The sequence below is a fragment of the Misgurnus anguillicaudatus genome, chromosome 7 (genome assembly GCF_027580225.2).
Source record: "Misgurnus anguillicaudatus chromosome 7, ASM2758022v2, whole genome shotgun sequence".
Lineage (NCBI taxonomy): Eukaryota > Metazoa > Chordata > Actinopteri > Cypriniformes > Cobitidae > Misgurnus > Misgurnus anguillicaudatus.
The window spans coordinates 8940761-8967120 of NC_073343.2; the positions used below are offsets into that span (position 1 = coordinate 8940761).

A 26360-nucleotide genomic window follows, 5' to 3' on the forward strand; every position below is an offset into this window, starting at 1 on the left:
GTCTGTTTCTTCGAATAATTTTGAATGTAACTAAAGATCTTAATCTTAATACTAAACTGTATGTAACAGGAACAAATACAGTAGTATCTGATTTATTTAGTGATGCAATACATGTCACTGAGGGGTTGGAGTGTAGGGAAGTGTCAATGGGTTGTGAAACACTGTTTCATGTTAATACTGATGTGAACATTTACTGAAATGCAATTATTTACTGGTAAATTGTGTTTTTTTAAGCATTTTTGGGAAACAGAATGCTGAAATTTCTGCTTAATGCGGGTCTGGAATGACTAAAGGGTAAGTACTGTACAAGACATTTTATTTTTGTGACCTATTTTTGTTCACACTCTAGCTTGAGGTTTAATATCAGACACAAACGTAATGATTTTGTGTTTTTGTTCCTTGCTTTAGTAAGAACATAAAATGTAAAATGTTTTAAAGAAAGTATATCAAACAGTGCTGCCCACAAGGAAGATGATTGACAAATACACAGACAAAGTCGGTAATCAAAGCAGAATTTAAATCTTCAGTGTAGAAGTCAAAAAAGTCTGGTGACACATTAGGGTTGAGACAGAGCAATAAAGGTTTGCTATTCTGTACACGTTTAGAAAAAAAAATCAAAATATGTACCCCAGCTGTCACTGAGGCAGTACCCTTTAAAAAAGTCCTAATACCATATAGGGTATACATTTGATACCAACACACTCTATGTATCTTTGAGATACCAATATGTATATTTGATTTACTAGTAAGCTCTCTTTGGTACCAATATGTATCTCTGGGGTAGGTGCAAAGCTGTACTTTTTGAAAGCGTATGCCCTAGTGACAGCTGAGGTACATATTTTGACCATTTTTACAAAGGTGTTAAATGTGAGGAAGGTGAACTGTAGCTCTCTCACATCTCAAATATACAGAAGACATCTCATAGAGTAAGAGAGGCACACAAGAAAGTGATATGAAACTGGGGTGACAGGAAGAGTCTAGTTAAATGTTATCGGAGAAACAGGAAATATTTCTGCCATGTTACGAGATGAGATATGACAACACATCCCTCCTCCCTTAATGTTCTGTTTTAAAGGTCCATCAGTCTATGTAAAGTGAGGTATGAGATCAGAGTAGCATTATTAAAAATGACCAAAGAAATACAGTTCTGCATTCTGTAAAGATTTTTGTTATATCACGTTGCAGTTGATCAACAAATTGTTATTGAATAATTGTACTTTTAGACTGTGGTTTGTCCTTTTCACCCTTTGTTTAGTATGAATAAGCTATATTTTTGTAAAGACTCCTGTTTTTAATCCTTTGGGTTTTATAACATAATTGTAGAATTAACAAATATTGCATCGATGTGTGTATGTGTGTGTGCATCAGGTTTTGTCTTAGTGGGAACATTTGAGGATACTGATATTAGCAAATGATAAATGGTTTAATTAAGATGAACAACATTTTGATTATAATCTTAACCCTTATGTGTTGTTGAGGCCATTTTTGGCCATTTTTGTTATTTTTTCGTCTTAATTTGGCCACAACTTTCTCTGTGTTTCAGCAAATGATTTTCGGTGACAAATCTTATATTTACACATATTTTAAGAAAATGCTTTGAAATTTTTCAAAAACTTTACAGTATACCTTGGGCAAATTTACTACCCTTATGTGTTGTTAGTGGCCAAAAATCTCTTTCATTGCCAAGTTTATAAGTGGTGTCACTGATTTGGGGGAAAAAAACACACAAAATGACAGATTTTCAATATAAAAGTGATTGTGGACTGGATTTTCTTTTACCTTTATCACAGTCTTGGGCATGCCAAAGATTAGTAAAAACATTGTCTTTGATGCATTTTTAGTTTTTGTGCAGCATCAGATTTTATTTTTTTTTTCATTTATGGGCCATTTTCCCCCATTGACTTCAATTATAACCACATTTTTTGATTGCAGAGCCATGACACCTTATTGTCATGCATTTTTGATTCGTTGGGGTTTTACCTTTTGCAAGGAGGTAAAATTTGTCATTTTTACTGTTGATCACCATGTGGCACCATTAACCCTTTAGTAGGCCTGTGCAAAAAAAAAACAGAGCTTTGTTATAATGAAAGTCAATGGGGCAAAAATGGCCACAAACCATAAATGAGGGAGAAAAAAATTAAATATGATGCTGCACAAAAACTAAAAATGCATCAAAGCCAATGTTTTTATGAATCTTTGGCATGCCCAAGACTGTGAAAAGGTAAAAGAAAATACAGTCCACTTTATATATTGAAAATCTGTCTTTTTTTCCACAAATCAGTGACATAAACTTGGCAATGAAAGAGTTAAAATCATGGAATTTCTGTAAACATTTGGTAGTTTTGATCAGTACTGAGGTTGATTAACAGATTTATACAAAAAAATTTGAAAAAAAATCATCTGATACATTTTTACAGCCGTTTAATTTAGTGGCCATTTTTGGCCGCTAACAACACAATAGGGTAGTGAATTGGAACAAGGCACAAGGGTTAAAATGCAGAATATTACCCAAAAGTAAAGTGTATTTTACAAAACAAAATATGGAAATGCCTTTTTGAAAACTTGTATTCTTTTTTGTAATCTGAAAGTGTACATTTTCTTTTGTCTATGGGAATTGTAATTAGCTTTATATAAAACAATGTACTCTGTGGTTTGACATTTTACATGGTCAATTCCCAGTGTGCTAGAGGATTTTTACATATCAGGTTTGCTTACACTGGCAGTAAACTGCAGCATCACCACTGGAGAAAAAGAGTGAGTGAAGGACGAGAAACAAGTAGAGAGCGAGCAGGAGAGAGAAAGAGAGCGAGTGAGCTAGAGATCTCCCTCTGGCTAAAATGAAGAAGAACTAGGCCACTCTGTACCACACCTGAGCAAAGCCGAAACAGCTGCTGCTTCTTTTTTAACTCACCTTTAGATTTATTAGGATAAAAAGCGACTGTAACTTTATTTAAACATTGGACAAAACCCAACATACTCTACTCTGACCATCGTGGTGTCCATAGAGCTACACAGACTTACAGTAACTTGACAAAGATGACAAGTTTGAGTTAATGAGTGTTTGAAGGTGCATGCGCGCGTGCGTGCATGAGAGAGAGAGAGAGAGAAAGAGAGAGAGAGAGAGAGAGAGAATAGCAGTTATCTCAAGCAGGTCCATACACCTGTGCTGTAATTTAGAGGTTTATGCCTTACAGTATATCAGATATGGCACCCCTGCTGGCAGAATTACTCATTGCAGTCGAATCGAAACAGGAATTCTCTGACGTAGTATGTTAAAAAATCTTTCATTGGCTTTCCCCCATTAAATAATAAATATAGTACATTGTAGTATTTAGCTTACCATAGTGAATTCTAGTACAAATCCTAGATACTACAGTTTTTATGCACCTTGCCATAGTAAATAGGCAGTATTGGTCTACTTTATAGTAAAAACTATAAAATATTACAGGATACTACAATTTCTACAAGCATAAATCTTGTAAATATCCATCTTGTAACATAAGTGAAGTCGTGTTGTATCAATGGAAATAATTTACGGATTAAGACAGCATTACCTGCTAAAAACTATCTCTATGGGTCTCTCTACCCGGGTTATAGCCTATTGTTGGGTGCCTTAAATCCTATTATAATGCTTTATTTTTTCAATTTAAAGCATCGCGTAAATTGAAATTAGTGTGCCTGTTGTTTGTACATGCATTGCATACATGTTAACTTAAACATTGTGGGTTTCCAAGAAATGTATTAATAAACAGAGTTAACCGCAGTGTTACAAGTCTGTCAGTGACATAAAAATAGCTATATCTACATCACAGTAAATTGCTGTAAATATACGTGTTTTCCTTTTCAATACAACGTTAAAACACATTATATATTAATTGGGCACGATGATATGACAAGTATATGCTAAAATTTCTATAGGCATGGTTACAGGTCGTGTTAAAGAAAAAAGAAATTGCAGTGTAGAAAAGTAAGTGAATCATAAAAAAAAGAATCATGCATTTCACCACTACGAATGAAACGCGACGTGTATATCACGTGGTTATCATTCTTGCTACTGATAGATAGTTGATTAATAAAACATCTGCTTGTCCATTCATGTGTTTGTGTGTAAAAGTATGAGAACGCGAGATAAACCCTTTAACTCTCTCTCCGCGTCCCGCACAGAGCGAGAGGCTCCGCGGCAAGCGCGCACACGCACGCACACACACACACACACACACACACCCACACTGGCGCGCGGTCACACACGCACGTTAAACGAGTAGAAGGAAGAATGAGGAAGAACTCGCGCGCACATTTCAGCTCTCCTGAAATCTGCTGATAAAGCATCAGATATTTGATCGCTACGGGTCGGTCCGGGGTAAAAAATCAAACGCGTGTATGGAAACCGTGGGGTAAATATAGTTCTCGTGCGGGTCTCTTATCGTCCAGGTATCTCGTGTATAAAAACCTTAACTAATGCGAGCTGGGATATTACTACAGACGGCTCCCGACACCCACCATCTCCGTTAAACGCTACTGCTGCCGCTATCCCTGACACTGACTTCTTCAGACCCAGACGGACCGGTCCGTTACGGTAAGGAGAGCTCAATTTAATCATTGTTTCATATATAATGGCATAGATTTGCTTCGGGTTTATTGGTTTTAGAGACAATATTGTGGCATATAGGTGATGGGATGAGGCATGTGGGGAATCCCGAAATCAACATTCATAGGCTATAATCGTTACGGCGAGTGAACAGTTTGATAGGTACTCGTTCCCGTTCGGCAGGGTCCGCATTGACCAGTTGATGACCGGCTGCTTTCGCCTCCTGCATATCGGTTACGGGATTGTGGCTTGCACGTGAAAGTTGTGTTAACCACGCTCCGGTCTCGCGGCAGCCTCTGTTCTCCACACAAACGTCGCGGAAAAAAACAGAGTCGACCCCGGGAACGTTTATGTGATCGATAACAGGAGATGATGCGCGGGTCCGCATCATCGCGAGAGATGTGGGATGACAGATGTTTTTCGTGGATAGGGTATAGGTGCTGAATGAGTGCAGTGGGTTGCTGTGGATATGAATGGAGGAGTAGTGCTGAATTTAATCCTTTTCATTCTCCCTGTAGCTCAATGGGCAATGTGTTAGCAGCGCAAAGGTTGTAGACTCGAATCCCAGGGAACACATGATGAAATGTATAGCTTGAATGCACTGTAAATCAGCCAAATGCGTCTGCATTACATTTATCTGCATTTTGGTGCTTAAACCGAGTCTCGGTAGATTGAAATGAAGACTAGAATTAAGAAAAAGTAATTGGACTGGTGAAAATATTGTGGAGTTTTATTTAAAAAACAGCAATGACTTCGTAACGTACAATGATGATGATTAACATACTGAAAATAATTAGACTATGTGTAAGAAACAGTAATTCTGGCTATTACAGTATTTAGTATATTTAGTTATAAGTGAGTAATATATCTAAGCAGTGGCTATGCACCGTTTTCATTGATTTATACAGTGACTGCAAATATGTGTGTGTGTGTGGGTGGGTGGGTGTGTGTCCATGCTTGTGTTTTGCACCATGAGCAAGTGTTTCATCTTCCTGCCTCAGGGGCTGATTGCCACCCTTTTCTTGATGATGCATTTGGCAGACATCTTTTAAAATCAGGTCTGCTTAGAGTCAAGCACTAAAGTCTTAACCTGAACTTTATTGGATTTTTAAGGTCACATTATGACTTGGCCTCAACATGCTTTTCAAACAGATACGCCATGCAGAATGTTATGTCGTTGTGTCCTATAGGCTTAAGGGATCATCTGGATTTGTGGATCCATTCTGTAGAAAATATAATTAAACTAATTGGTAAATGGAAAATCAAATCCAGATGATGATTTTTCTATGTGACTTTTTTGAATATTTACATTTTCGCGTTTCTCCAAGGCCACTTCAAGGGATACATTTTATCAGTATGTGAATTCCCTAGGGTTTGAACCTATGACCTTTACTCTGCTAATGCAATGCTTTACAAATTAAGCAAAAGCTACTACAATATGACTTTTACCAAACACTGTTAAAATGTATCAGTTGTGATAATGTAACAATTTCTAAAGAAATGTATGTAGATGCTTCATCAATGTTATATTTCAGTAGTTTATTGATCTATATGCTTGCTTTTATTCTCTTAACCCCCTTTTTTTCTTTTTATTATTTGTCCCAGATTAAGGAACAATGAGGCATCGTGAAATTTCCCCACGCCTCTTTCTGGGCTTTCGGTGTCTAGTCGTCATGGTGATTCTGCTCTGCAATGTCCACCATGTGACAGCGGAACATGCCCAGGACCACGGCCTGGAACGTAGTTCTTCTGCCAACAAATCCAACAAGTCTTGTGGTGGGTCGGGCATATGTCTGCCAGGGGTCATCCTCCCAGTGTGGGAACCACAGAATCCCTCCCTTGGTGACAAGGTTGCTCGCGCCACAGTTTACTTTGTGGCACTGGCATACATGTTTCTTGGAGTTTCGATTGTTGCCGACCGGTTCATGGCGTCCATTGAGGTCATCACCTCTCAGGAGAAGGAGATCACTATTAAGAAACCAAACGGTGAAACGACCACCACAACGGTACGCATATGGAACGAAACTGTGTCCAACCTCACCCTCATGGCTCTGGGGTCCTCTGCACCTGAGATTCTGCTCTCCGTCATTGAAGTGTGTGGCCATAACTTTGAAGCCGGTGATCTCGGACCCTCCACCATCGTTGGCAGTGCAGCTTTCAACATGTTTGTCATTATCGGAATCTGTGTCTACGTGGTGCCAGATGGGGAGCATCGGAAGGTTAAGCACCTGCGTGTTTTCTTTGTCACCGCTGCTTGGAGCATCTTTGCCTACTTGTGGCTCTACCTGATCTTGGCTGTCATCTCACCAGGCGTTGTTCAAGTGTGGGAGGGTCTTCTCACTCTTTTCTTCTTTCCTATTTGTGTCGTCTTTGCTTGGATCGCTGACCGCCGCCTCCTGTTTTACAAGTATGTTTACAAGCGCTACCGTGCTGGCAAACACCGTGGCATGATCATCGAGACGGAGGGTGACCGTCCTCTGCCGTCCAAGGTGGATATTGAGATGGATGGAAAGATGCTGAACTCTCATGCAGTAGACTTCTTAGACGGAACTCTTGCTTTGGAACTGGAGGACAAAGACCTGGATGAGGAAGAAGCCAGACGTGAAATGGCAAAGATCCTCAAGGAACTAAAGCAGAAACATCCGGATAAAGAGGTGGAGCAGCTGATCGAACTCGCAAATTACCAGGTGCTCAGCCAACAGCAAAAGAGCCGTGCATTCTACCGATGCCAGGCGACTCGCTTGATGACCGGCGCAGGTAACATTTTGAAAAAACACGCAGCGGACCAGGCCCGTAAAGCAGTGAGCATGCACGAGGTACGAAGTGACACTGGAGAAAATGATCCAATTTCCAAGATCTTTTTTGACCCTGGCTCCTACCAGTGTCTGGAAAACTGCGGAACCGTGGCCGTGAATGTGATCAGACGTGGAGGCGATCTCAACCAGACCGTGTCTGTGGAATTCCGCACAGAAGACGGGACCGCAAATGCAGGCTCTGACTACGAATTCACAGAAGGTACTGTTGTTTTTAAGGCGGGCGAGACTCAAAAGGAGATCAGAGTTGGAATTATTGACGATGACATCTTTGAAGAGGACGAAAACTTCCTTATCCATCTCAGCAACGTCCGGGTGCTTCATCATGAGGGTGATGATGCAGAGACCACTGAAGCCAATCACGTGGAAACCATCGCAACACTTGGTGCGCCCTCCACAGCAACAGTCACCATCTTCGACGATGACCATGCCGGTATCTTCACGTTCGAAGAGCCCATGACCCATGTAAGTGAGAGTGTGGGTGTAATGGAAGTGAAGGTCTTGCGTACGTCTGGCGCCCGTGGCGTGGTGTCAGTGCCATATAAAACCGTTGAGGGAACAGCACGTGGAGGAGGAGAAGACTTTGAAGACAGCCATGGTATTCTGGAGTTCCAAAATGATGAAATATTGTAAGTAACATTTACTTAAAGTGTCTTAAACTGATTTGAGTGTTTGTTCTGACAAGTCACTCCCAAAATTCTACTACCAAGAATTACAAAAAATCTTTCTGAATTGTGCCCTGTCAGAACAGAACTGTAATGCATGTACTGTATATCTAAATTGTATGTGCCTGATGTAGCGGCATGCATGATGCTAAATGTTTTGCTGAGTGTGTGACATCATTGTGATGTCACTTTGATATCAGAAACATTGTGTGCAAGGAGCAGCCGATTGAGGATGTCATCAAAAACCTCGCCCGATCTGCTTCTCTACTCTTTTCTGTTTTTTCTATATCTTTCATTCACAACTCTCTGAATAGTTTTCAGCCTCAAAGCCTGATTGATTGAATGATGATGAAATCCTGTATGCTAGATGTTTTACTAGATTTATTATTACATTTATTAACTGTTTGATAAGTTTATTTTGGATGTTGCTGTACAGTAACTCCAAGCAAGCATCAAGGCATCTTTGTGCATTTGGCATTAGACTGCCAGTCCAACCTACGTTCTGTTGCTTCCATCGACCTTGTGCACGGTGTAGTTTTCTAGGCCACGGCTCACTGTGTCTATGTGCCGCGTGTGTGTTTTGTTGTTTGCCAACAAACAGATGCTTGACACAAAAGTAATGCTGCTCAAAGCTATCTCTCACAAGTCTCTCGCACCTGAGCAAAGGTTATTGAAACAGCGAATAATCTGCCAAGGTGCACACGACTACGCAAACAAAAGCGATGCAGACAAGGAAAAATACCCCCCCCACACAATCGCCCCGGTACATAACACAGTGACCGATTGTACAAGGGCTGTGTATATTTTAAACAGATTCAAAGCAGATGTTGAGGGTCAGACATTCAGGGGCCTGTTGGCCTGTTGCATACTTTCCATAGAGCGAAGCTGTGAGCCCCTTTAAGTGGATTTTAATAACACTCCTGTAATGAAATGATGAAGGGGGGTGTGCATGTCCCATACTGCAGAGGTGTGGGACCGCTTCAGTTGTGCAGCTAAACTCATATTTAAGTAGTAAAAGGCGATGTCTGGATTTCCATCGGATCTTAAAAATTTCCAGAACGTATAATTAGGACATTATCTCAGCATTCTGGAATATAAATGTGGAACAAGGCTGGAATGCAGGGTTACCTCACTGCGCATAACCATGATTCATCGCACTTTCTGAGCCATTTTTGAACAGTTTGGACACTCTGTTTACTAAATACACGGTGCAAGTTATTCGCTCTGAAACCGATGAAGGTTCTCTCATCATGTTTGACCTGTTTCAGAAACATGTGAATGTCAGGGAAATAGAAAAATGGAGCACGAAACTCCTCGTACCGCCAAAATGTTAACCTCATAGATGTGTCGGTAGACACAGAAACCTTTATATTTTCCTTATGGGATCATTTGGACTCTACAGTCTCAATTTCACACCGTAGATCATCTCAATAGAATCGCATGTGGCAGATATCAGTTCATTATGTTCTCTTTTGTGTTTTTTTCTTGGGTCAATTTGGGTATTATGGTTGTGAATTAGCAGTTGATGGTTTTATATGAGAGATGTTGAGAAGAACAGGCCGGATCTCACGGAAAGAGACAGCTGATGTGATGTCCTTGAACGCATCCCAGATGCGAGGCAGAATGGGTTGCACCAGGAAAAAAGAAAAAGGGAACAAGAAAATAGATGATCTACTTCCCAGAGCTAGAGGCAAACTCCAGCCTAGTTTGTAGAGAAAACAAAGATGTAAAGATTGAGATCATCATAGGCCTGTAGTTTCTTTACAGTAATTGATCTATTCCGAGGGTCAATGGCCGCTGAGGATTGTTTGCACTGAACATTAAGCGTGTGTCTGTCCGCTCTAAAAGCAGATTGTTAGCCAGCCCAGAAAAGATAGCATTACATTACACACACATTAACAATGCACGCGGATTTAAACTCTGTGATCAGTTCAATTTTGAATTGCATTTGTGTGTATGAAATGGCAGTGAGTGGAAAGGCAGGTCATGGCAATGCTTGTACATCTGCCTGTTTGTTATTTGGAGGGGTGTGCATGTCATGTCATGTGTCTGTATTTGTGTGTCTCCTAATAAAAAATTGAAGGTGTATGTTAGGGAACAGTGTGACAAATGACATCTATATTTTCATCTGACAACGCAATCATCAGACTGTCCCTCTGGATGCAGTATGAGATGAGAGCAGAAAGAAATGGAGGCTAAATATAAGGAAGAGAAAGGTGTTGATAAAAAGTAATAAGAAACCAAGGTAACAGAATTTTTGTGACAAAATGTATAGGAGAGAGTAATCTGCCCACCTGGCCAGCCCTTTAGGCATTACAGGTTATTAATTGTCACCCATCATAAATAGCCTATTTCCAAGGCCATAAATTTGTTGTCACATGGACTTAAAGAGCACCGATTACTCGATTCACGATTTTATATTTCCTTTGATGTGTAAATTGGTATTAGTACATGTTAATGATTTGCAAAAGGTACAAATTCCAAAGTAACCGAGCTGGCCAATCAGAGACCTGCCCCTATCAGACCGATGAGCTTTGTACAAATTGAGGAAGGCGGGGATGTCTGGAGCAACAATAATGTACAGTATGTGGCAAATAATATGTTTTTTGAACCATAAACAACACATTGTGTTATACCAGATGATACACAAAATAACGTCTTTTTAGCAACGGAATAGGTGCTCGTTAAAGGGGCCATGGCATGAAAATCTGACTTTTTCCATGTTTAATAAGTGCTATGATTGGGTCCCCAGTGCTTCTATCAACCTAGAAAATGTGAAAAAGATCAACCCAGTAACTTAGTTTACAAGCACATGAAAAAATAAGTTGTTGAAATTTGTCTCTCCTTATGATGTCATAAGGAGCTCTTATTATAATAATACCACCCCTTAATCTTAATCATCCAACCACAGCACTGCCATATTTAGCACTTGGCTTGTGTTAGTTTTAGACTCTGGTGATGATGAGATAAATTCAGATAAATTCAAAGCAATAGAAAGCTACATACTAGGTGAAGTGAGAGAGAGAGAGAGAGAGAGAAAGGGTCAGTTTTGAAGTGTTAATCTGACGTCTCTCATTAGAGCCAATAACAGCTGCAGGAAACAACTAAAACATTTATAAAACACACAGGCGTGTTTCCTCCCAAACACTCTCTCACAAAAAAAGTAAGACACAGGGTTACACACACTTGCATACGGCACACCCCTGCAAGACCTACCGACTTTGTTAAATGCAAATAAAGAGTATTAACTTTCTCTTAATTACTTTTTAAGAGTTAAGGAAAAACATTTCTTTATTATTTTCCATAATCTGATGGTGCATAAACAAAGTCTCTCTATTTACCTTGAAGTATAATCCATTCATTTAAAAACTATTAAGGGACTTTAAACTAATGAGAGAAACTGATTACTGTTGTCAGTGTGTGAAGCCTCAAATATGTTGCTGTGTATAATAACATTTTATTCAATAATATTAATGTGATATTAGCAAAAATTTTAAATTGGTAATGCCGTATTGCTCTTCTTCGACATTTACTCTATTATGCTGTCTACGCTCTTCTCTCTCTCTTTTCTCTATCTCTGTGACCACAGCATGAAAAATGTTTGATTCTGGGCAGAGACTGAGCGTCTGTAATGAGAGGTTTATTAACAGTGATGTTTCAATTAGCACACAAGCTGTGTGATCCTGTGCAGGTGGGGAGGGTGTGTTTCGGTCACATATACTGAACCCGAGAGCTGAGTCAAGCCTTACTGATGAACAGAACCACACATACTGCACCAGGCCAATTTCTCAATGTCTGTAGCATTCTTTCTGTCTGTCTGTCTGTTTGCTTGGTTGTCTTTTTATTTTTTTCTGCCTGTTTCTGTCTGTCAATCTGCTGTCTGTCTCTTTCCGTCTGTCTGCCTTTCTCCGTCTTTTTTATGTGTCTGTACTTACAGTATTGTGCAAAGTCTTAGGCTACCACCACCAGACTTGTTGTTTTAGAACAGGGCTATTCACATCTTACCCTGGAGGCCTGGAGCACTGCAGAGTTTAGCTCCAACCCTGATCAAACACACCTGAGCAAGCTAATCAAGGGTCTTCATGATCAGTCACAGGTGGTTACGTTTGATAAAAAGACAAATTTCTTTAAAATTAAAAAAATAGGATTTAATTTCATTTAGGTTTAAGAGTTCCTGCAGTTTCCTGCTATTGCTCAAGTGGAAGGAGAGTTTACCCTAAAAACTTGAGACATCAGTTTACATTTTTATACAGTTTTTAATACTATATGCACATTTCAGTTTTTTTCTGGATGTATTTTATTAAAAAGTTAGAGAAACAATTATATATGATCTATAACACTGCAAAAACAACAAATCTAATTCTGGCATGGTGGCCTAAGACTTTTGCACAGTTGGAGTAGAGCGGAGCACAACCTAATGCTTTTTGGTTTGGTTCAATCATTCAAAAAATATTTGAGTTTGATTAATTATATTTTTACACAAGCAACACACACATCTCTGCTACAAATGAACATTTGAAGTTTGTTACTAGTCCTTACTATTATTGGACAGTTACACCAAACGCGACAGGTGGGGTTAATTGTAACAGGCAGGGGGTTAGTTTTAACACTTGCTAAAAATTTGGCAAATATTTCAATACTATTTTGTCTATATACTTGGATATTGTTTATATATCTGTCTATAATAGACAGGTATTCACACTGTATTCATTCATCCAGCCCTTTTCTAACAGCAGTTCAATTATAAATGGATACAAATGTCTAAATATGCGAGAAAAAGAAGCACAATTATGACAAAACTTTTTTTATATGTGACCCAGTCTGTAATTACCATACTACAGTTTCAAAATCAAATTCTGAGATAATGAGCATCAAAGTCTGATTTTAGCCATTCATTTCATTATGATTTCAACCTTTGATGGGACCTTATTTATTCAATATTAACTCTTTCCCCGCCAGCGTTTTTAAAAAAAAGTTGCCAGGCAGCGCCAGCATTTTTCATGATTTTCAAAAAAGTTTAATGCCTTCCAAAAAAGGTTCTTCTTTAAATATATGAACAAACAATATATTAAATGAAAGAACAGACCCTCTGCTTTCAACAACAACAATGGGTAGTTTCTTCAAAAACACCAAATTTTGATCAAAAAGCTGAGATAATTCCATTTTTGTGAACGATTCTTGATAGAGATCAGATGCAGAGCAATCTTTAAAATATACACAGAATTCTTTCTCTTTCGCGTGAGGCGCTACTTCCGGGTTGTATAAGTTGCGGAATGCGCCCCCTGGATAATAGCGGTATTGCGGAAAGCCGGAAATTCTCGTCATTGGCAGGAAAGCGTTTTCTCTTAATTGACGAGTTATCTCGTCAATGGTGGCGAAAGAGTTAAAGATATGAACAAAAATAAATTCGACACATGATTTTTGATAAGGCAGGCACATTTATTTTGTTGGCAGCCCGCCATTGTGTGTAGCCTATTTAAAACAACGGCAAGAATTACGCTAATGTAAGTGGTTTTCATATCATTAGTGCTGAGGGGTTAGTTGTAATACAGCGTTACAATTAAAGGCGGAGTGCACAATGTTTGAAAAACGCTTTGGAAAAGGAGACGGGCCGACTACCAAAACACACTTGTAGCCAATCAGCAGTAAGGGGCATGTCTACTAACTAAAATCCTTGCCGGGGTTGTGTATGTGTGGGGCGGGTCTTTTAAAAGAAGGTCCAGATTCTATTGGGGTAGTGGTGTGTTTGTTTAGGTGATTTCAAATATCAACATTGGGTTTCAAACATTGTCCACTCCGCCTTTAACCCCGCTGGCTCAAAATATTTTCAAGCCCACCAAAAAAAGTTGGTAAGGGCTGCAAACATATTTCAAAACGATGCTATGTTTTAGTCAACAATACACTGATTAATATGACATAGCAAAAAAAAAACATATGATGAAAAATTTTTACTTACATGCCACTCGTTCATCAATAACTCCTGGAAAAACATTATACATTTCTGTCTTTAAAAATACCGGAAAAACAAAACGCTCAACCTTGTGCAACAATGCAAAAAGTCTGTGTTACATCTAACCCCACGTTAGTTTTTGCCCTGCGCACCCCTTTTGTATGTCTGCATATCTTTTTCCATCTGTCTATCCATCTGTATGTGTTTCATCAGCATATCTGTCTTCTTTCTTTCTTTCTTTCTTTCTTTCTTTCTGTCTATTTAAATATCATCTTCACAAATGAACTCATAAGAGCATGGCCCAGATAAGCTGTTATTTTATAACCATATTTAGTTTGGTTTTGCTTTGATTGACACATGTAGAAAAGAGTAATGTATTGTGGAGAAATGCGGATAAGATGAGCATCTTTTGTGTTTGCTCAAGATAAATAGTTTTAATTACTTGAATCTCATGACAGCCATGATATTTTTATACAGTAGGTTTATGATTGTTAAGAACTGCTTGTTTTGTTCCCTGTAGTCTCTAAATGAACCTCTATGAGGTTTGAGAAACTACACATATGATAATTGTAAAGAAATTAAAGAAATTTCGTTTTAAACGGTTTTAGATCAATTATAACATGTTACACTCCGGCGTGTGATGATGTCACTGCTCGAAATTTCAACCAACAGGATATTCTTTCTTCATTTCTGTCTCACAGTTTCTGTATATTTGTGTGTATGAGATAATAAGTTTACAAGGTAAGTTGTTCTGGTTCTTGTTTCTCTTGTCAGTGTATGCCTCTGTGTGTTTTATGGGTCTCACTGTTGTAGGTTTAGTCTCACAGTGGCGTCTTAAAAGGTAGAAGAGAGAAAACAAGAACAGGAGAGTTCAGTGGAATGCTTATATTGTTTTATTTTGGCTTCTCTGGCAGGAGTTGAGCTAACAGGTGGGAATTACTTCTGCCAAAACACTGCTAATTCTATTTACTGTAACCAGAGAACACACAGACACACACACACACACACACACACACACTGATGTGTATGTGTGTGATATTACCACCAAATTTCTGTTTTCTGTTGACCCGAATTTTTACAGAAGATCAACTATTAGCTATGAATACACACAAACACACCCTGTTCAATTCTGTGCCTAAAGCTTTATAAAATAGCCGTCCTTTTGCCTGGCCTTTATTCACATGTTTTATGCTTAGACATGAGAAAAGAAATCTCGCATTTATTCAACTAGTCGTGCAGAATTAATGTCTCTGGATTCTAATGTAATGGAGATGTTTTCCAGTTGTAAAAGAGAGACAGACAGGAAACAAGCGAGAGAGCCATGCATACAAAAAGTCATCTCTAAGCAACAGATGTAATGGAGTGGTCGCCATTCTATAGCACACAAATAAGAGGAAAGAGAAACAAGGAAACAGCACTGAGAGAGAGAGACAGAAAGAAAGAGAGAGGTAGTTTATAAATGAGCTGGTGCAGGTGGAAACATTGCCAAGAGTCTTTTTAGAGATTAGTAGAGCAGGAAAGTCATGGCGCGGTTTGAGACTGATCTCCCTGGATTAAACCAATTTTATACACATTATGTCATACACACAAAAACACTTAAGCACAAAGCCTGAACTATCATCCCTGTTTCCGTATGGCTTTTCGACTTCTGCAGTGAAACTTCTAAGCTGATCTTTCCTCTGAGACTTTTTTACAGGATTAAAACTGTCTCTCTTATTCTACGGTGGCCTGCAGGTCACATTTTTCTCTGAACTGATCCAGACTCTGCTGGATGTGGCACCAGAGTTTCCAGAGTTTGGCTGATGGAATGAAAGTTAGGGTGATCCTTCTGCCCGACATCACCAGTGATTTGCTGAATGTCACTTTAGTCTCAGGCCTGGAGCGAGCTGAAGAGCATTAATGCTTATTAGCTCTCTGAAAAGGAGGTTATTAAATGTCCTGGGTTCGGTAATGAGCTCAGCTTTAGATTCATGATGTTGAAACAAGCACAAGAAACGATCCGTCCTCATTAGAAAGAAGAAAGTAAGGAGGAGAAGAAAAACAGACAGAAGGGGAAAGAGAGAGTTAGTGAGAAAGGAAAAAAGTGAAAGGGAAAATATCCTTTCTATGTTTCTCATTTATTTAATAAGTTTTATCCATTATGTCCGCTATTAGTTTATCCTGGCATACAATGACATCTTTTTTTTAACAGAAGTTCGCCAAAATATGAAAAATCTGTCATCCGCTTATGTCATTCTGTACAACTTTGATTTTGTTTTTCCATGAACAAGTTGATACTTTCCCAAAAGTATCGTTGCTAACTAAGTTAGCAACTTTGTTGGTTGCAATGCAATTTCCCATTGCCAACCAAGTAAGTTGCTAACAGGTTAGAAACAATGCTTTTGGGAAACGCACCCCTGGTTCATGATCTGAATTTGTTTTCAATTTGTTTTTTAACGATATTAAAAAATTTCCACCGATAACTGCAGATGCCGATAGTTTGGTGGTCATATTAACTTGCATTAACTAAATTCTGAAGATTAAATGTTCTGAATGTCATTAATTCATATAATGACCATTAATATTGAACATTAAACTAGTGATATTTCTTTACATTTTCTATAGACTGTTTCATCGGATGCACGTGCGATGACACGATATGCGTCTGATGACAATCAAAGTATGCGTTATGATGACAATTAAAATATTTTTATTTAAAACACTCAAATAAAACTTAATTTTGAAGAAACTATGACAGAAAATGAACACATACTAGATTATTAATGAATTAAATGTTTTTACCTGTAACGGAAATAGCTGCGTGATGAAGTGAAACTAAAGGGTTAATAAACACAAACTGAAGCAGATGTTGTAGAATGTCTGGCGAACGATGATAGCGCGAAGACTGTAAAAACTGATTATTTCCCACTATTAATTACATTATCTTAAGGGAGTGTTACTACTGTAGCATGTAAATAATGCACATAAATAACGTGAGCAAGAGGGCTCAACAATTATATCAAATCAACAGGCACATGTAACCTAGCCAGTGTTGGGTAAGTTACTCAAAAAAAATAATTAATTACTAGATAATAATTACATCTTCAATCATGTAATTAGATTACTTTACAAATTACTCTCTCCAAAAAGTATTTTATTACTTATTACTAATTACTTTCTAAATCCTATTTAGTACATGTAAGGATAGGCTAATATATAAAGTACGTCAATTATTCTGGTCCCACTTTAGGGTCTAATTCTCTCTATTAACTAACTATTAACTACTTTTGCCTCAATATACTCCAACTACTGCTTATTAATACTAAAGATGTTGTTGATTTTAAGTATTGGTAGAAATGGGAGGGTTAAGGACGTAGAACACGGTTTTGCAGAATCAGGTTATGTGCTATTAAGAATTAATAAACAGCCAGCATCTCATTAATATTAATGCTAATAATTAACCACTTAATAGTGAGAATTGTAAACATAAACCATGTTAAATCCACTATTGTATTATAGTATACATAATTGTTTTAGAGTCCATACACAGTATTTAGTTACATCAGAAGTAACTGTAATTAGATTACAAGGAAAATAAGAGTAATCCCTTACTTTACTTTTTCAAGGGAAAAGTAATTAAATTACAGTAACTAATTACTTAGTAACTAGTTACACTCAACACTGAACCTAGCTAGCAGGTTGCTCAAAAAAACAAAATCACCTGCTAACTTACTTCAAAGTTTACATTTTAAGTTTGCAAGAACTATAGACTAATACAATAACAGGCTTAAATAAACCCAAAACATAAGCCCACTTACAGTTCTCACGGACACCTGTTTTATCAACTGGCTATCCTCCACACATGATGGACCACGTCTTTATCTAATTTCGGCAGTGTGGCGCACGTGTACGCTCGTGGTGTGAAGCGCGTCCGCGCTATTCTCCGAGATGTTTTATCAACTGGCTAGTTATCCTCCAGACAGTGACGGACCACGTCGTTCTCATTTCGGCTGTGTGGCGCGCGTGCCCGCTCGCGGTGTGTGAAGAGCATCCGTGCTGTTCTCCGAGATGCACTTGACGCCCTATTTTGCAGCAAATTCTTTTTTTTGAACGACCTAGAAAAGGCGGTAGGGTCTCCCAACTTAGGCGGACCGCCCGAACTGAAAAGTGCTGCGGGAAACCCTGATGAGTTATGGCTATTCCAAAGTTAACAGATTATTGAATTATTGGTAAAATTATTTATTAGTGAATAATGACTTTAAAGTGCACCTATTGCATTGCTAAAAACAACGTTATTTTGTGCATTTGGTGTAGTACAATGTGTTTGCATGGTTTATGGTTAAAAAACACATTATTTTCCACATTTTTGTAGCTTCAGATATCCTGCCTTCCTCAAATGCATTGATTTTGCAAACTCATCGATCTGAAAAGCGCTGTGTCCCTGATTGGCCAAGTAATCTGTACGTTGTGATTGTCCTGAATACTTCTGATGTCAGCTGGAAATGTGACGCTTCTTACCATGTTTGAAAGATTCGGTCTCAATGCAATGCTGAGCGGGAGGAATTATGATAATGTCGGCCTTGTCTACGCCAACAGGTGTAGGAAGTAAACTGTTGCCTACAATTTGAGTGTTTGTTGTAGTCCAATAAAAGACATTTACATTGGAAACGATAACTTGTGTCATGGTTTACTTTGGGGTATGTACCTTTTGCATATCGTTAACATGTACTAATTGACACTTACACACCAAAGGAAATGTAAAATCGTGAATCGGAGGATAGTTGCTCTTTAATTGTAGTCTGTTTCTCATACAAAGCCAAATGGAAACCTTATGGGGCTTTTGTATCCTTTGTAAAGAAGTTGTCAGTGCATTTACGTCGAATAGGCTGACAATTACATTCTTTCAAAAAAGCTTTTTGCTTCAAAGTCCATTTTTCCATACAACAATCATGGACAGAAAGATAGAGAGCATGCATGTTATGTTACGAGGTGACAGGTGAGAGTATCTCGATCCTGCAGTCACGTTTTGATGGCCGTTTTGTTAACAGGAAGTCGACCCTCTCGGTGGTTCATCTATCCCATACTCCCCTCTGGTTATGCTGTTCTCTTGCACAAGTCTCCTCTTCAGGATGCATCATTTCAAAGCCGGCAGATGAGGACTTGCTGAGAGGTTATTTTTCTCCGCAACACAAAAGGCTTCATGGATCGGCTCAGCCCGGTTCCTGGGAGGCAGATATAATTACGCTCGTCCCAGTTATCAGTGCTGTGCTGAGAGAGAGAAATCGATCAAATACACCGTTTAAATTAATCAAACTCTTCTCAGCCGATCTATTCCAGTGAGAAAGTTGGATATCAGTCTGTCTATCAGTTGTTTTTCAATGCGGTTAAATGAATCTTCTTTTTGTACTGTACTTTAATAGCTTTCTGTGTTTTTAGAGGGACAGTGTTTGTATAGCGTATTGTACTGCATTGCAGGTGCACGTGTTTGTTCAAGATTATGTAGCGCTGTTTTGTATACACAAAAGCTAAAAATACATAGAATGTACATAAACACAATAAGCATCTGCATGATGTGAATACTCACTGACTGACTGAATGAATTAACAAATGAATTAGGTGGTGGAAGACCCAGACGCAAAGCGTTTCCTATTTGCTTTAAACCAAGAAGCGTTCAAACATGTTCAAACCAAACAAACACGTATTTGGTTTAATCATTTTGTCAATAAAATCTAGTACATGTCATTAATTTACTTTATTTATTTAAAGTATTATATAGAATCCGTCAATATGATTTGCAGTAAGCAAATGAGGCTGTGTTATTAATTTCAGAAAAACCAACCTGACAATGTCACCACTGGCCAATCAGAATCAAGCATTCCAAAATGAGTTGTAATAAGAAAGGGATAATGTATAGACAGTTTCAGCAGCAACAACATAAACAAACTGCTTTTGTGAACTTAAACATTACTTCCGGTAAACTGCTTCTGAGTGCTTTTACAGTAGTTCATTTCTGATAACAAGGAGAATAAATGACAAGTAAATTACCTTCATTCATATATCATATCTAACGCTTATCAGCTATTACAATGAGCTTACATTACTGTTTAAAATTAATGTATACAATATGTTAGCTACAGGTCCTTGAATTCTTGCCTGGCTACCAAACCTCTCCGCACAGTTGTGATCCATGCTTGTCATCTCCCCTCGCCTTTAGCAAACTAAAAAGTTATTTGTTTTGGAGATCAGTTTAGCAACTAGCCAGACCGATAAACAAATGAAGAATTTGGTTCCAAAACGCAATTTTGATAGCCTGGGTGCCAGCCGATCTTAGCCCCGCCCACAACATTTTAAAAGACGGGAATATCGGTCTGGGGTTTCTCCGTTGAGAAGCTACTATGCGAGACCCAAAGCTGGTCGACCAATCAAATTGTCAGGGCGGGCTTTATACGATGATGGACAGATGATCAACAGTAACGTAATCAACCATGTCACCAAAGAGCGCGTGTGTTGAATCTATTTACCACGAAATGGCTGCCGCTGTAGAATTCAGATGTGTGGATTCTGACATTGAGTCTGTTCTAAAATATATCGACAGAGCATTGATTTTAAAAGAGGAACAGAGAAACGCGATCAAGGCATTTGTTGATCAGAGAGATGTTTTTGACGTCCTTTCTACGGGATTCTGCAAAAGTTGGCCGCACTTATGGAGGACCAATTTAAAGAAGCAACTGAAATGGGTATCACGGCGTTGCACGACGAGATGGATATAATTAGCGGTCGTTGCTAGCTTCTTTTCGGGACCCCGTAATGCAAACGTAATGGGTATCGTCGTGGATGAAGTTCAACTAATGTACAAATGGTAAGAGATAGTCTGACTGTATGACTTAGTATATACTTAATGTTGTGATATAAATTAAATGTTGTAAACATAGTAGGTGTTGATGTACGTTTGCTAACTCAGACTTAGTATAATCACAATGATAGTGTCATTGTAGCGAAATAACTAGCAGTTCGGTCAGGCTGCAAAAGACGTCATCTCAACATATGTCACACACCCTCTGATTGGTCATAGGTCTATCCAATTGAGTGCAGAGGCATTTTTCGGTTGAGACACGTCTCTTAATCATAGCCCAATGGAGCGGTATCAGACTCAAATTCTGACTAGAATTGAGTATGACAACGTTAGGCTACAATTTTGACTAATTTCGGTGAAAATGTGTTTTCTATACCAAGAAAGTGACAAGATTAAAACCACTATTTTCTGTTACAAACTTTCACATAGCAGTTTTATGTTAAAATAACATTGAAAATTCAAATACATAATTAGATTTTCAAAGATTTGTTATGAAAACTGATTATTTTTTTCCGCAAAATGCAATAAATCCATGACAAGTTTTTTTTTCAAAATGCTATAAATCTATTAAATCAATATATAAACATGCAATCATCTTTGGCATGTTATATTCATTTAGTTGACTAGTGGTATACACTGATTAAAAAAAATAAGCATTACTGGCATTAATCAAAACACTTACTTTGTCATATTAAGAACACTGTCATTGCTGCTGTCATCCTTGGGACTCTGAACTTTTTTGACAGCGATCAGCTGTAAAAGGTTTTGGTCCTGCTCGATTTTCGTTTACTTTGCGTAAAATAATGGAAAGTTTTTCATAAAATCTCCTGGGGTCAATGTGTTAGCAGGACAGATGCTTGATGCTTACGTTTCTTCCCCGCCACAGAAAACCACCACAGGTTTACCAATGCCATCAAAAGTATTATTTTGTTTTTGTTTGTTTGTTTTTTTAAATGCCGTTTATCTCGTTTTGGAACCAAACTCTTCAAATATAGACTGGAAGTTCACTTCAGTTCATGCTTGAACCGCGGCAACGCACGTCTGCATGTTCGGTTGAAGAGGTGTGTATATATTGATCCTTTTATTTCATGTTTAGAGGACTCAAGAGGTTATGTTGTGTCTGTGTGTTTCTGTGTGACAGTGTTGTGTGTAATTCATTTACTTTGTTTGCTATGTCTTTCTCACCATTCACCGTTACTCTGGGCTTTGGTAAGGTTTTCTAAAGGGATTACACAAAAAGATTTACCCTGTATTGACTGAACATCATTACACATGCCCCATTCCAAATCCTTGGGAAAAGCCCATTAAGGCAGCATTTAAAGCATCACTGGCACTCTACTAACGTGAAAGCTGTTCCAAAAGATGAGCAACTTAATATTGTCGCCTGCTAAGATTCCTCATTAATAAAACTGCGGTAAGCATGGATTTTTGCATTTTAATTAACATAGTTTTGCCACAGATGTCATGGGTAAAATTTGGTTGCTGTAATGAGAACGATTCAAAAACAAGGCCTGGTTTTGCCGACAGATCTTAAGTCTGGTCCAAGAATAAAAATGCATGTTTAAGTTGTTTGAACTGAGAACACTGTCAATGTTTTGTCTCAAGATGCACACAAGTAATGTTTTTTCTAAGTAACATATGGGTCAATAACGTGAATTTTCAAAATAAATTTGCAGATTACTTGCATACATTCTCCTTTTTAAGGACCAAGTCTAAAATTTCTGGTTTTATTTCATTTTGAAAGAATTTTTGGGGGATAATTGCAAAAATGTCAATGTGGTGTAACCGGTCTGGGTCAATTGGTGTAACTAGTATTTTTTTAAAATAAAAATATAAAAATATTCATAAAAAATGTCGAATAAAATGTAATCATCTAGTAATATGATTTTTTTTACATACATTTTTACATCATTTGTTAAAGATTATTTAGAAAACAGAGCTGTTTTCAGCATATGTCAGGACAAATATTACCAAAACGCATTAAAATTTACAGTTAGAAATAACTAATAAAATGATATTTTTTTTAATAGTTTTGATGATTACGCTTATATGCCTTCAAGGTGGATAAAATATTTAATATTTCTCATTCTTTGGCGCAATTGGCGGTTACACAATTTGACATTTTCAGGTCTATTCAGTCTTAACTTTCATAAAAATGGTGCAAATGTAATTTTTTATTGCATAAATCAACATAAACAAAGTATGTGCATTGAACCTGATGCATGCTTTTAAAACAGGGTTTTTTTTGATGATTTTTGAATTTCTCATCTTTCCAAACCGTTTTTGTCACTGACCCAGGATTAGTCCGGGTTTAATCTAAGCCTTGTCTGTGAAACTATGCAGGCCGAATGCTGTGTGTTTAATAACATAATTATGCTCTCTGCTAAGATATCTTATTAGTATACTAAAACTGCAGTAACCATGTTATTGGATTGATTAGCATTTTTATAAGCATAGTTTACCACAAATATGGTCAAAATGTGTTTACTATAGTGGAAACACTTCAAAACCAGTTCCCAAAGCTAGGTAACTTAATTTTGATGCCTGTTAAGATAGCCATATAGTAAAACTATGGTTTTAGATTGATTAGCATTTTTATTACCATAGTTTTAACACAAATACTATGGTTAAAATGTGGTTACTGTAGTGAAAAGTGGTAAATTTGGGGTCCTCTGGATTAACTACAATATAGACCCCTTGCACGTGACGTCACGCTCTACTCGCGCGAATTATGGACGCCATGACGGACGGCGGAAGTGCTATGTTGTAGACGGACGGCAAGCCGAACAAGTACGTGTTTGTGTTCGTTAGGGTCATAAAATGGTTATTTCGTGTTGCTATGATGCACCTACCATTACAGAAAAGTGGCATAATTATTTTTACATGAATGTTATTGTTTAATGCTGCAGTGACACCATAAATCATAGCTGCCTGCCAACTCTCACGCATTCACCATGAGACCCACGCAATTGACCCCATTCTCACGCTCTCACGCCACACATCCATTTTCACGATCTAAGTAGCTAAACCAGTGCTCGCAGTACTGACACACTTATATTGTAGCGTACCTTCACTTTCTTTTGCGTGCCACCACTTCTCATGTTGCTGGTACTTTGCTGCAAAGAGCATTTCACTTTATGTGGCGCTGCGCAGGAAGTTCGGCAGCGAGGACATCAGAGTACCGCGAGAGCGAGTCGAAATGTTACAAAGGGTCCGCCTTTACCTTTGCTCTCGCGTTACTCTGATGTCATACGCCGATCAGTCAGCTCCGCACCAGTCGAACACACAAAGCGTCAAGGTCTGGATGAAAAGCAGAGACCTGCCGGGATTCCACGCACGCAGATACCCTCAGAAAACAGCAATTTTAATCAACCATCACTCGCGTGTGCATGTTTGCAAGCAGTACAAGCCTGCGTGATGTTTGCGGTGACAGGTTTTAATAAAAGAGAAAAAGTCAATTGATATTTGACATCTATAAACAATAATATATACGAAATATAAGTATGGTCTTGACATACACATTATCTGTTGCTTTAGTTTAATATAAACTACTCATTTGGTTTATTTGATTGTGAAAGTCCGTCACCAATCACAAATCATCACTTTACGCTTCTCTTTCTCAATGGATAAACTGAATCAAAGCTGCTGTTATCTGCATTTATACATTTTACAGAGACCAGTAGCCTATTCATTAGATTTTAAGAACTTTTTGGCACTTTAATCAGAAGAAAAGCATAATAGAAGTGTATAAAATAATAGTAAAGACTCTAATCTCAGGCATTTAAACTCAGTAAAAGCTTTAATTTCAATTTCATTTCTAAAATATGATTCACCAGTGTATGGGGATATTCCGTTTACCACATAGTAGTACAAATCATGCGGGCTGAAGTCGGGCAGACTCGGCGATTTAATGAGGTCCGTGAAAATTGAAGGAGGAAGAAGGTAAGGGTCGGTATCCAGTCCCGCTATCTCTAACTTCTCTAAATAGCGCTTTTTGTGAGGACCTACCAAATGCCCTACCTCGACCGATAACGGCACAACAACTTCCTTAATATAAGAAGCCATGTATTTTAGTGTAATATATATTTAAACTGTTTAAAACTAATCAAAAATCCCGCTCGTCTATTACTAATCAACCTAGTGCGTCAGTGATTTTGCCGTCCAGCATGGCGCCGTCACGTGGTCTAGGTCACGTGTTTGCAAAGGGTCTATACCATATTTTTATACTATAATTAATGTAGTTATTCCATGCTTATGTGGTACACAGAGTTGGTACCTATAAAGAGCATTTACTAAATATAATGTGATCGGCGGTGACTGGTGATACAATTTTGTTTTTGTTTTTTTGGGGGGGGGGGTCAAACAAACTTAAAATCAAACTTTTGCTGTAGTAATGCAGGACTGTAAATAGCCTTTTATCAGGTGATGAATAGCATTACTGCCTAGCTAAAATGATGAATGATGGTACAGTAAGTATAGAAAGCAGTTGTCTCAGGTTTTGGAACAGATAACCTTTTATAATAAGAAGCATAAGAAGCTTATATTGATCAAGGCTTTTTCTCACACTGTCATGAGCGCATGTCAACCTTTAACCATTTATATTACACACACATGCACAGATGTCTTCTCAAAAACTTAATATGTGGCCCAGAAATGTCTGTAGGTGTTTCAGGACTGTCAGATTTCCAATGTCGAATATCTCTGAATGACATGAGCTCTGTCAGTTTCTCTCTGTCTTTATAACTCTCATCCCTTCATCATTTGTCATGAGGTTTCTGAGTTGTGATTCTGCAATAATGGAATACCAGCACAAGAAAACATGATAATGTACCGTCGGCTACGCCGATGCGTGTGTGGGTGGCTTGTTACAGAACCAGGAGCGGCTCTTATAACACCACTTATTCGGCGTCTGAAAGGTTAACGTGAAGACACAGCAATCAGTCCTGTCTTTCAGTCAGCCTACACACACTCTTACACACTCACGCAATCACAGAGTTGACATCTCAAGGTGCCGCTGTGGCCCGTCTACCATCCTGTTAGTATCTTTCATTACTGACTGTCCAGTAGCAGTGTGTGAATGAGAGAGAGCGTTGGTACTGGATTTTGGCAGCGTGTGCTCTGATAGTGGCTCTTCTTTTGTTGTGTAACCATTAAGAGCTTTTAAGCCCCACTAAAATGCCAGCTTTTGTTTTTGACAGTGTTAGTGTATTTGCAAAAATGCTCATTGTGTGTGTGTGCATGTGTGTTGCTTTGCGCCCACAGTATTTGTTTACCCAGATGAAATTTGCAATGTGAGCAGTGGCAGCCGGTAACTTCTCTTCCGAGAGGCGCAAATTCAAAATATGTGTTCGGAGTGTCATGTGTGTTGCTTGTCATGTTATAATGTGTTTGTTGCGTCATGTGCATCATGTGTCATATCAAAATTAGTGCCTGGTGCACACACGTCGAAAGGGTTTATGATAAAAGAGACGCTCACGTTCACAGAAAAGACACTAATTTAACACTAAATTCT

The 26360-nt window shown here is 38.3% G+C and overlaps 1 protein-coding gene across 4 annotated transcripts in view; it reads left to right on the forward strand.

The window, feature by feature from the left end:
- Nucleotides 1-26360, forward strand: part of slc8a1b (solute carrier family 8 member 1b) — a 124167-nt gene that overhangs the window by 14982 nt on the left and 82825 nt on the right. For 2 of the 4 annotated variants that reach the window (XM_055171568.2, XM_055171566.2), the window contains exons 1-2: nucleotides 4180-4576; nucleotides 6194-8030. In XM_055171568.2, coding sequence (XP_055027543.1) covers nucleotides 6205-8030 — 1826 coding nt within the window. In that variant the 5' untranslated portion in view covers nucleotides 4180-4576; nucleotides 6194-6204. Of the gene's footprint in view, nucleotides 1-271; nucleotides 295-4179; nucleotides 4577-6193; nucleotides 8031-26360 lie in introns of those variants that run through there. The other 2 variants (XM_073869388.1, XM_055171567.2) reach the window with 2 other exon arrangements.